General features: G+C 36.1%; 1 protein-coding gene across 1 annotated transcript in view; it reads left to right on the forward strand.

Moving 5' to 3' along the window:
* The first annotated feature begins 233 nt into the window (after positions 1 to 233).
* LOC149153812 (small ribosomal subunit protein eS25x-like) overlaps positions 234 to 13,069 on the forward strand; it is a 38,269-nt gene continuing 25,433 nt past the window's right edge. The window contains exons 1-3 of the mRNA XM_089437805.1: positions 234 to 455; positions 653 to 727; positions 949 to 1,083. Of these exons, the coding sequence (XP_089293931.1) occupies positions 453 to 455; positions 653 to 727; positions 949 to 1,083 (213 nt within the window). The 5' untranslated portion in view covers positions 234 to 452. The remainder of the gene's footprint in view (positions 456 to 652; positions 728 to 948; positions 1,084 to 13,069) is intronic.

Raw genomic sequence — 13,069 nt, forward strand, 5'->3', positions numbered from 1 at the left:
AAGTTAAAAAGCCTAAAAGAAAATTCCCTTATCAAATTAAGAAACCAAAAAAGAAACCTCCTTCCCTGAAAGATCTTTGCAAGAATATCCCATTAGACAATTTTGATATATCTAACTACTCTTTCAATTCCACTTTCCAATTTTGATATATCTAATTACTATAGTTTGATGGTTCGATATTTTCTTAACATAAGAGAGTGACATTTAAACCCTAATGGAATAAAGACGCCTTATTGCCCACTGTGACCATCCTCGGAAGTGGTAGTCGTGTTCTGTCTAGTCAAAGGCCTCGATCTTGGCGTCACTCAGGGTTTTGATAGAGACGCTAGGGTTTTGTGAAAGGACTAGAGCTTTTCTAAAACTCTGATCCATAGTATTTTCTGAGTATTTTGGAACCCGGGAGCTTTGAGGGTACAGGAATTGCTCGCGAGTCTAGACATCCTCTGTAAACAATGGTGAGTTTTGTGATCTCTTCGTCACTGCTTTCAATTCAAGTGATAACTATGCAAAAATTGTCATGTCACGGTTCTTTCTGCGACGCAATTCGTGAATACTTTTAAGATTGTATCAGGGAATTCTGGATTACAAGGTTTTATTTTCTTCAGAAGTCTGTTATTTATTTGCGTACGTACTTGTTTTTGGAAATGGACAGGCCCCCAAAAAGGAAAAGGCGGCGCCCTCTTCTAAGCCAGTGAAGTCTTCAGGTGGTGGAAAGCAGAAGAAGAAGGTAAGGTTTAGTATGCCTTTCTTCCTCTTTTTTCTTTTAATTATTTTCTTGCAGAATTTCGCGTGCCGATTCCAAAATTTGTGCTTTTAGTTTTATTATTTCTGTTAATCGACAGAAAACCGGGTTATACAAAATGTATACAGACAATTATCAGCTTGTGACTATTGTTTTTTGAACTGTTCTTTCTCAACTCTTTTGTTTTCTCATTTTAAATTGTACAGAAATGGAGCAAAGGAAAGCAGAAGGAGAAGGTGAACAACATGGTTCTTTTTGACCAAGCAACTCACGATAAGCTTCTCTCAGAAGTGCCCAAGTACAAGCTTATTACACCCTCAATTTTATCAGATAGGTTGAGGGTAAGCATTCTCCATGCGTATGCTTTTTCTAGAATAATTTCATATAAATTGCAGTTTCATGGCGTAGTTGTTAGCTGCAACTCTTGCTTTAAGAAAGGTATTGTTGATTCCTGATCGTAGTGTATTCTTTTATTTTTTAGCTCAATTTCTGTTGCTTAGATCACAAACACTGTGCGAGGAGCTACCGTCAAAATTCTGCAGAGCTACAGTAGTTTCTGTTCAATTAAATGAATATTGACAGCAAGCCCACTGATTTAAATGAATATTAACAGCAAACCCACATCAGTGGCCAGTGTTGAAATATGTAACTAGGTTCGGTCTTTATAATGACATATGTAATCACGGTTTTATGTGTCTAATGAAAAGAAAAATAAATTTATTATTATTGTTCTTGAGTCATGGGTTTAATGCTTTTATGTGTCTAATGAAAAGAGAAAAATAAATTTATTATTATTGTTCTTGAGTCATGGGTTTAATGCTCAAGGGAAATTTATTTTTAGGTCAAGCTTCCTTTGTGAGCTCGACCAAGTCATAATGCAAATAACAAGTCGGCCTAAAAGCATGGAGGAGTTTATATATAGGAGGACTCAGCCTCACTTAAGGAAGTATTTATTCATGATCATCAAGTTTGACCTAAGCAAGAAGAAGTGACCGAAAAGGGGCAGCGAAGGAAGAGATAATCTCCAACACAAGAAATCAGAAGTTTGTATCTGTTTCTAAGGCTTAAATCTGTCACATGTGTGAGGAAGAATTAGGGCGTCCACTTATTGCGAGTGTTTTTAAAACCGTTTTTAAAAACCGGTTACTGGTCTAACTGGTCGGTTAGCAAGGCCGCCGGTCTAAACCGGCCAAAAAACCCGGTTGGAAAGGCAATTTCTCCAATTTTTGGCCCTCACCGGTGAAAACCGGCCGGTTTAGGACGGAACCGGCCGGCCGGTTTGTATCAAACCAGCCGGTTCCGTCCTAAACCGGTCGGTTTTAGGCATGCCCACCATAACTTGCAAAAAGTGGATTTCTGACTATGGTTTAGGGGTTTTGGGGGGGAACTAAGGGTGTTTTTCCTCCAAAAACACCCTCTCCAAGCTATAAGAGGCCCCTCTCACTCTCATTTGTCTCACACAACTAATTTGGAGTGTTTGTGAGTTTGTTTGTGAGCTTGGAGAGTGTTGAGTTTTTGCTGAAGTAGTCATCTTGGAGTTGGAGTTGGAGCTATATTGGAGATAGTGTGTAGCTGTCAGTGGAGTTGCCATCTTCAAGAGGAGGCTAAGGAAGCTAGTTTGCATTTCCAGGTAAGGATTTGCACTTGAAAATTCCTTATTTGACTGTTGTCCATGAATTGATTTTTTTTTTTATGTGTTATAAACTTCTCACTTCTATGATCTACCATCCAAGGAGTCATCATGCCTCCAAAAGCCAGAGATACTGCATGGGCTCATTGTGATATGATTGATGGCAAAATGATATGCAAATATTGCCAAAAATCCATTCAAGGAGGGGGTATTAACAGGTTCAAGCAACACTTGGCTGGGATAGGAGGCCATGTAAAGCCATGTGGAGCACCAAATGAAATAATAGGGCATATTAGGGCAAAATACCTTCAGAAGTTTGAGACTCAAGTCACTGAACCAATAGAGAAGTTTGTGACTGCAAAGTTTGGGAGTCGAGACTCAACCAACTGAGTTTGATCATGATGACTGAGACTCATGAGAAGTTTCAACTTCAAGTGATAATGTTGATCACTATTATAGTATTACTATTATCATATATGTAGAGTCTAGACCGAAGTCTTGTAGTAGGCCACTGGCCCCATAGTTTGTAGGCTTTGTTTTTGCACTCTAGAGGCCATTTAGAGCCTCATTGCTTTTGTATTTTGTCGATGATATGTATTGCACTCGGTGCCATTTTGATATATTCACCTTCACATGGTATATAAATGAGCTATCTTTGCATATTTTGTCTCTATTGGCTTGGAATCATGGTTTTAAATCTTAAAAATAGTTTTTTTCATTAAAAAATAATTATTTAATGTATTTTTCTAAAACCGGTTCGTTTAGACCAAACCAGTCCCGGTTAGACCGGTTCCGGTCGGTAAACCGGTTCATTAGGTGGACCGGTCCGGTCACCGGTTCCGGTTTTAAAAACATTGCTTATTGCAGAAAGACTGAATTGCAGACCTTAAGTAATCCGAATCAAGATAAGGAAATAATCTATCTTTCAAGAAGACTAACTCTAGTCAAGTGGAGGAGGAAAAGTGCTGAAATGCCCTAAGTCTGTCACACGTGAGAAAAGTACAGTCCATTGCAGGAGTCTGAGAGTTGCAGTCAAGAAGGCCGAGAATTTCAGACTATTGTTGTAGGGTCGAAGGTTGAAGTTGAAGATGAAATTGCAGTTGAATCAAGAAAGGGTTAACTTTGACTTGAGGCAAATTGACTTGGTATTAGAGAAGTTATTGATCAAGGGTCTAGGTCTTGGAATTTTGTCAAATTGAAGATTCTATAAGAAGAAGAATTTTGTGGGTTTTCCTCTCAAGATTGGACAGGTTTTGGCCCTGGTTGATTGTCTATATCTTGTGCCCTTTGTCTCACTGTTATTTATGTTTTGGTAGCTGTTTGATGAAGAAAATACAATATTAATCAAGCTAAAGAAGAACCTAATCAAGAAAAGTAAAAAGTCTTCACAAGCAGTTATCAGTTATCGATGGTCATTATAAGAGAAATCATCCTTACTCTACTACCCTAGATTTCTCAACACATAATGCTTAGAATACACAAACCCCACAAGGTATTGTACCTTGAAAAGGAGAATCTGGAGCATCCTCCTATGCACAACCCAAGGTTCCAAATTACAAAATTGAGATCATTGTTGAGTACTAGAAGAAGAGCAAAACTACAAATTTGGGACCATTGCTTAGCACCATAAAAAGACCAACATTACAAGACTTGAGGACATTGCGAAGTATCATAAAGGTTTTAATGGCTGTAACTGGGATGTGTTTTGAGTGATTTCATAATCTTCCATCCTCGGGCTGAGTGGTTGGATATTCCCAAACATTAGTTCTTTGATTATGGGTCATAGGTTATAGATACATCATTGGCTAAATTTTAAATGATCATGTGAAGTAGGTTAATAGAAAATGATTTGTAATAGTGTCACCATTTGTCATAGGATTTTTTTTGGAAAATATGAACACATAGCAGAAAACTGTATATGGCAAAATCGTGAAGTAGAGTGATGGGGAAGGGACTTTCATTCAAGTTCTTTAGGTGGAAATACATTTAGTAATTTTTAGAGTATATTTATTTGTTGATCTTTTGTAGTGTAAAGGAAGGACACTGTTATGCATTGAAAATTCTGCAGCTTAAAATGTGTAGGAATTAGTTAAACACTTAAAATTTGTATATTTATAATCTGCTTACAGTATATAGAAGTTGAAATTAAATGCATTGAATAAACCTTTTAAATACTTAAACCTTTCCATCCTTTATTTGTTTCCTTTTTTAATTCCTATTTGACTTATGTTTGGTTTTTTTTAATTTTTATCTCACTAGGTAGGGACTCAAACCCAAATTTCCGTTACGATTTTTTAATATTCATCATTATTCAAATTGTAACATCAACTATGTTTTGTAATGGGGGTAATTTCATGAGGGAGCAAAACATTGCCCTCGAAGTAGTTATTCTTAGTTCACCACACTTGTGAAAGAAACTATCACAAATGGAAAAAGACAAAAATGTGTAGGAGTTAAATAAACATTTAAAATTTGGATATTTTCTTATAATACATAGAAGAAATTAAATGCACAAAATAAACCTAATGTATATAAAAATGTGTAGGAGTTAGATAAATATATAAAATTTGGATATTTCCTTACAATGTATAGAAGAAATTAAATGCACAGAATAAATATTTTTAGTACTTATTTATATAACTTTTCCATAATTTCTTTGATTTTTATTTTAAACTCCTGTATGCTTTCTTATTCTATACATCTATGTAGTACCTATTGACTTGAGCTCGAATGCTTGCCACTTTTTAATATTTATCCTCATCCAGATTGCAACATCAATTATGATTTTTAATAGGGGTAATTTCACAATGGAGCTAAATGTTGTTCTTGTTTACTACAAATGGATTTGGGTAACTATGGTAATTATATACATTTACAATGCAAGTTTCATAATTATGTATTTTCTATATTTTCTATTTGTCTGGCTTCTAAGGAACTTTTTCTTCTCTAGAATTCTATCTCATTACGGTCTGTTCCTTGATTGCAACATGTCTTTGCAATTCCTCATTGCTAAACAATGTTTTCTTACTATTATGTAGGTATTGTAATTCTCTCTTTTGGTAAAAGAACATTCCAAAGTGTTGAGAAATCATGTTGATTGCATATTAGGGTTGATTTCTCTTAAATGATAATTACTTCTGAATGTTTGTTGGCTTCTTATTCTTTTTATCATGTTCACTTCATCAAACAATTATCAAAATATATAAAACATGAAGATCACAAGAATCAAAGGACACAAAGATGTAGGCTCCAAGCCATGGAAAAAACCCCACAAGGGGGAAAACCTAGAAAAGATCCTCTTCTTATAGAATTAGATCAAAGTGAGATATCCAAAACCCAAGACCAAGACAAGACTCCAACCTCCAAGATGCCAAGTCAAACCCTCCTTCTAGATATTTTTTGAATTTTCAGCAACAAGTCCATCAACAACAATAAGGCCAACAACATGTACAACAACAAGAACAAAAATTCAACAAGAGACTTGTCATAGTAGAATTTCCACATGTGCGAGCATAAGAAAACCTTCTCCTCTACACGTGCGAGCTTTAGACAGATCAAATTTCGACCTTCCCTTTCTTTCCTTGATTTCACTCTCCTTCTTTGCTCTGTTGTAGAGGAATAGATGATCAAATGATGCGAATTCATGTCTCCAAATGAGCTCAACTTATCGTTTATTTATACTTGCTTAAAGGGGTTTGAATATATGTCTCTTTCTGGGTAGGGATGGTTTGACAAGCAAGGTCGACTTGTCTTCTTGAGGTGAATTTGACCCAAATTACATCTTTTAAAAATTCTTTTTCTAGGCTATGAATAAGCCTTTGACTTTGACCAATACAAATAATAATGAGCATGAAGAACATGCTTGAATAAAATAATAATTTGACTTGAGCATGAAACCCATGCTTGAAAAATAAATAAATCTTAGCATGAAAAAGACCATGCTAGTAAAAATAATCAATTTATTAATTATGAAAATTTACATTATGAAGACCGACACTAGTTACATTTTCAACACTCCCTCTTAACTAGGGTGGTATTCATAACGACACAAACATGATACCAGGATGCTCTCAAATTGAAATATTCTCATAAGAAGAGTCCGGATTGATAAGCATCATCAAGCATCATCATAACCAACATTGTCAATTACAAAATAGCAAGGCCTTGATTGACAAGCTCTATCTCTCCACCAGGTCAGAGCATAATGATGGGCATACATTTGGACACCACCACCTCCTCTCAAAGCACATACCCCATCCAGATGTTCACTAGATATGTCCTTACAGGACTATTCTTATCTTGGATATCATCCCATCCTCAGAATATCGATCCTTAGGATTAATCTTATCTTGGATTCCCAATCCTCAAAGAGTATCGGTCCTCGGGACTACTCCTATCTTGAATACCATTTCTCAAGGAGCATCGACCCCAAATGCTTATCCAATCTACCAATCTCCCTACTAGTGCCTTCATTAGGCTTACGATTGTTAGTCTTGGCCATAATTCGTGACACATGGAGAATACAGTGTCCAACCTCACTCCCTCTCAAAAAGGGAGGAACAACCGCCATCTTAAGCTTGTCTAAAAAATACTCATCAAAGCATCAACTACATGTTCTTTTGTGGGGAGATCTACTGTAGCTGTTGGGCTTTTATCTTGCATCATATCATAACAAGCTTTGACCTTCCTAAACCTTTCATGTCATCAAATAGTTCGTTAAACATCTTATGGAGCCAAACTCTTTCAACGTTGATCACACAAGCCTTCACACACTCTTTCTTCGTGACAGGGTTTTGCCTTGATCCCCTTTTCAAGAAATTATATCATCTTCCACTAATCATTAGTAGTATCTCTGTTAGCAATAGTACCTGTCAAACCAATCAATGTAGAGCCAATTATAGCTCCCTCTTTTCAACGGAGGAGGGTGAACTTCTTCTTGACCAATTTTGGACCCATCATATCATCAAGTGATCAACAAACTATCTCATGACTTCTTGTATCAATTTGCTGCTTTTCCTGCCCTTATATTTCTGTTATGAATTCTTCCTGGAAGCCATACCATATCCTGAACATTATAAAGTTACCAAAACAATCGATGTTGCTCCCAATTTCAGGTAGTAAGATCTTTTAAATCAATTTATGCTCCTTGTCCCTTTGAAGTCGACATTGTTTCCTTCCTCACATTCTTCAAAAAATAACAATCAATAAAAAGTCCTATCAATAATGTGTTATGCTGCCATAAGTCAAAGCATTCATCTAGAGGAGTCTCGATTCTTCCTATTATCTTTTGACCAAAACATATCATGCTTTTGCAAGTACGTTTCTGAATCATGTTCTTTCTTTCAACTCCTTTTGAAGGTGAGTCCTTTTAGTATACTACTACTTTTCGAACTGCCAAGTGACTTCCAAAACTGCTTCTTTTAGTCTTCGTTGAAGATGATGTCCATGAAATGTAAAATGATGAGATTCCTTCTTATGATGAGAGTAACCTCTTCCATGTTGCTCCTTGACTGCTTTTCAATGCATATTGATAGGCTGCTTGCTCTTTTGTACATTAGACTTTTTCTATTTTCCTTTGATTCTTCAAATGCTAGATTCTGCTAGGTTGATTCTTGAAATGGAATATCATGTTGGAGACTCTGCTATGGTTCTGTGTCCATTGAAAATCCTTTAAGTCCTTTCTTACTAAAGGATTGCTTCTAAATATTCTTGTTAAAGTGACTATAGAACATTTTATGAACAATCCAAATTTGCTAGATGATATGGTGACTGCTTTCAACTCTTTTGTAAAGAGTGTTCCTTCTAGAATCCCAAGTAGACTCTATTCCTTCTAATACTATATTGACAGACTCTTAACATATCTTCATAGATCTTGTTACTCTTTTGATCTTACCTAGTCCTTTGCAAGAATCTGATCTTTTGATATTTCTTCAATTGTCATTCCTTCAACAAAGATATCTTAGACCTTCAACTATCGAACTACAAAGATAAAGTCTCTTGTCTTTCATGCTTCATAATCAAACAGGTCGACTTTATGGTGAAATTCATCCTTGTTTTATGTATAGGAAAGAAGTCTCATGGCCACTACACATACTTGTCACAATTCTTCCAGTTTCGGCGTTCAAGAATGTAATAGGTCTTATGTCTATCTTCTGCAAGGTTGTTTTTGGTTCTCACTGGGCATCAAGCCTTTATGCATGTCTTAAAGTGTTGTCCAGCAATATGACAAACTCTGCAATGTCCCTGTATAATATGGTTGCTTCATAGCTCTTTCCCTAGTAGTTCTTAAGATTACAACTTCTATGGTCTTGATCCCTTCTACTATGTGGTAGTCAAGCTAAACTCATAGCTCAAGACTTTGCATCAATAAAGATATCTTGGATCACACAATGATGTCTTTATACTATCCCTCACGTCCTCGTATACAATGCCTTAGAGAAGTGTTTGCCATAGAGATTTTTGTCATCATAAATTTGTCCAAAGAGATAGTTTGCCACATCACAGAGATATAGGTGCCATTAAGAATATACTTTATTGTAGGAAGATGTATCAGCGGAAATCACATCAACATTTGCATTGCTTCCTTTCTTAATTTATAGGAGAAGGACTCAAAAGTATGGCTGCTTCATATCACAGAGGTAGGCTTCAACAAACTTTGAATATAGATTTCTTCTACAAAGAGATATAGCATTGATAATTTGTTTCTCCGAGTTCACAAGGATATGCCTTTTGATTATTATGTACCTCAATTTTTCGGTCCTTTTTGTCCCTAAGGTTTATAACCTTAGAATCATAGTGCCACAGAAGGCAATATAATGTCATAGTAAGGTATAGATGCTTGTTTCTTAACTTGTATTGACCTAGAAAAGTATTTTTGATCTTGATTCGGGTGGCAGAAGAATAATGTCACAATATGCTAGGATCCTCGCATATCATGTTTCTTGTTTGGTTATAACTCATTTAACATAGGTACATCACGAGTTCGCATTACATAGAGACACTGTTACAGGTCCTTATGCTGTAGCTCTTATTACAGAGAGATATGTATCTTAGTCACTTGAATCATATAGATAGAAGATGCCCTTGAAATTTGTTTTTGTGTGTGTAGCCTTAAAACCCAAATGATTTGAATATAGTGTAATCTCTCAAGGAGTTGATCTTCAAACGACCAACAAGAAGGAAATGTACTGAATGTTGTTCTCTATCACAACTATTTTTGCTTAGGTTCGTATCTTTCAAAAGTAGGCTTCAACAGGTTCGTATCTTTTGTCTAGGGTTACCATAGAGTCTTTTTGGATACTTCACATATCATTGTTTTTAGAGTTTTGTCCTTCTTTTCATACTAGTGAGTGCATATATACTAGAGCGAGTGCATATGTCATCCTTTTTCTTGAGCTCAGATTCCAAACACGGAATAGACCTACGAGCAATATAAGTTTCGAACTATTATGATGTTGTAGACTTTGGATCTTAGACATGATAATGTTCTTGTTTAAAGAGAGTGATGGCTACTACATCGATGATGAGTCTGCTTCAAAAATGCCAACAAAATGTGATCTTCAAAATGCCATCCTTTAACATGAGCTATAATTCCTTATTGAGAAATCATGTTGATTTCATATTAGGGTTGATTTCTGTTGCATGATAATTACTTGTGAATGTTTGTTGGCTTCTTATTCTTTTTATTATGTTATCTTCATCTAGCATTTATCAAAATATATAATACATGAAGATCACAAGAAACAAAGGACACAAAGATGTAGGCTCCAAGCCAGGGCAAAAACCCCACAAGGGGGAAAACCTAGAAAAAATCCTCCTCTTATAGAATCAGATCAAAGTGAGATATCCAGGACCCAAGACCGAGACAAGGCTCCAACCTCGAAGATGCCAAGTTAAACTCTCCTTCCAAATATTCTTTCAACAACAAGTCCATCAACAATAACAAGACCAACAACATGTACAACAACAAGAACAAAAATTCAACAAGAGAATTGTCATAGCAGAATTTCCTCATGTGCGAGCACAAATCAGATTACGAGTCACGACCTCCCCTTTCTTTCCTTGAATTCACTCTCCTTTTTCGCTTTGTTGCAAAGGAATAAATGATCAAATGATGCGAATTCATGTCTCCAAATGAGCAGGGCCGACTTGGCTTCTCGGGGTGAATTTGACCCAAATTACATCTTTGAAAAATTCTCTTTCTAGGTTATGAATAAGCCTTTGACTTTGACCAATCCAAATAATAAGGAGCATGAAGAACATGATTGACTAAAATAATAATTTGACTTGAACATGAAACCCATGCTTGAGAAATAATTAAATCTTAGCATGAAAAAGAGCATGCTAGTAAAAATAATCAATTTATTAAATATGAAAATTTACATTATGAAGACCGACACTAGTCACATTTTCAACACAGAGGACTGAAATCAACCTCACGATCCTCTAGTTGCATTGCCACCCAACCTTGCAAGTACGTGTTCTACATCGGAACTCAATCTCGCTGTCTTCAATCTACACCATAACTAAATTGTTGGTATCTTTCACTTTATTGCAATTTAGAGTCTAGACTACTTGTGTCTTTTCCTTCACAAACATCATCATCACCCAAAGCATTTCTCCATATGTTGCATCTTTTCTCTCTACTCTTCTTGAAGACATTGCTTCTTTTATCGCTGTCATAACTGCTAGCTGTATTTGGCTTGTTATTTTGTTTACTTTCTTTTGAAGGACCTCTTGTTTCATTCCAACCAGAGGTTCTTGCATGCAAAAATTAGGTTGATCACCCAAACATTTTTGAAAATAGTTTGACATGAAAGGAGCTTTTTGCCAATATTTGATAATCTAATTTTCCTTTTACAAAATTGTCATGCTATACTTCAACATTTTGGACACTATATCCTTTGATCACTAGTTGCTACATTTATTTAGCCCTATGAATTTTTTCTTGGATTGTATGTCCCATGTGTAAATCTTCTGCTTTTGATCATTAACAATAAAAGGTTATGTGTCTTATGTTGGGAATGTGACTAGTTTTGATCTTCATAATTGTTATTATACTCATTTCAATATGTATATCTTATGTAACAAACAAAAGAAAAAAGAAAAGTTATTATTTTAAAGGCATGGGTTTCATGCTTCTTATTGATGGTCTTCTAGGTAAAAGCATGTTCTTCATGCTTCTAGGGTTTTTTAGGTCATAAGATTTATTGTTATGAGTCAAGAGAGTCAACATCATGATTATAAGACCCTTCTGGGCAAAATGTACCTTGTAAAAGAATTGATTTTGTCTAGAAAGTCCTAGAAACCTCCAAAGTACAAGTTAGCCCTGGCAGCTACAAGTCAACCTAAAGGAGGGAATTCGACCCCCTAGAAAGGCTATAAATACAGGCAGCTTCAACTTCATATGACACACTTACTCGCACAAGTTCGATCTCTCAAGAATAAGATTGAGCTGAAGCTAGAAGAAGCAAGAAAGGAAGAGCAAAGCTCTGGAAGGCAAGAAGAATCGAAGAAGAAGGAAAGTCTGTTTTTGGGCTCTATCTCTCTCACACGTGCGAAATATAGGGTTTCTACAGCTTCTAGAAAGGTCGAAATTGCAGGAGATTAAGTTTCTGGACCGAGTTGTTGGAAGAGCGAATACTTTGGTTTGACTTTATTGACCTTGAGAAGTATTGTCTTGCTCAAAGGAGGATCTCTTGAAGAATTGTCCTACGGTTTCTGCAGCAGCTACAAAGTCAAAGTTGCAGAGTCGAAGTTTGAGATCAAAGTTGCAGTTTGAAGTTGGTTGATGCAGGAATGAGCCTTGTTGATCTAATCCTATTGGAAGGGTTTCTTGAAGGGCTGACTTGGTACTTGGAGGAAGGACTTGGTCTAGAGTTTGGGTCTTGGTTCTCTCATTTGAAGCAGATTCTATAAAAAGAGGAGATTTTTTCCAGGTTTTCCCCTTGGAAGGGTTTTGCCTTGGCTTGGATTTAATTTTTGTGTCCACTGTTTTTTCTGTTTTATTCTTGATAGTTGTTTGATGAAGAAGAACTAATAAAGAAAACTCAGGCAGATAAATAAAGTTCACAAGCATTTTTTTTTTTGTAAGCTTGGTAGGACTTCGATTTTCGTGTTTACACGTTCGTTATTCACCCCACTACGGGGGGAGGGTAGCACAAGATTTGAACCCAAGACTTCCGGTTTGGTGAGACTTCATTTCCCTGGCCATTGCCACTTGAGCTACCCCAGTGAGACAAGTTCACAAGCAATTATAAAGGTTAAGGAAAATCTGAATTAATAGCTGCCATATTGAATTTTCCAACATGATATCAGAGCTAAGGTGACCAAGAGAAGGCAACTGAGAAGATCACCTTGTGGACACAAAGAAGGATTTGCCAAGGGGAAATCACTTGCAAAAAAAAAAAACTACATCAAGCTCTCATCAAAGGAAGGCTTGAGAAGGAAGATAACAAGAAGGCTCATTGGAAGTCATTTTTGAAGGGAGCATCAAGGAATCACCCATTACTTTTTGAAGTTGTTGTTGAAGGGATCCTAAAAGACATCTTTATAGGACATCATTAAAGTCTCTTTGAAGATCTTGAAAGCATCATGATAATTGGAGACATCATCAAAGAAGGAAAAGTAGGACATTATTAACGTCTCTTTGAAGATCTTGAAAGCATCATGATAATTGGAGACATCATCAAAGAAGG

This window comes from Pinus tabuliformis, chromosome 9, assembly GCF_031772625.1.
Source record: "Pinus tabuliformis cultivar Carrire ecotype Pingquan chromosome 9, CPIR1, whole genome shotgun sequence".
NCBI classification, from domain to species: Eukaryota; Viridiplantae; Streptophyta; class Pinopsida; order Pinales; family Pinaceae; genus Pinus; species Pinus tabuliformis.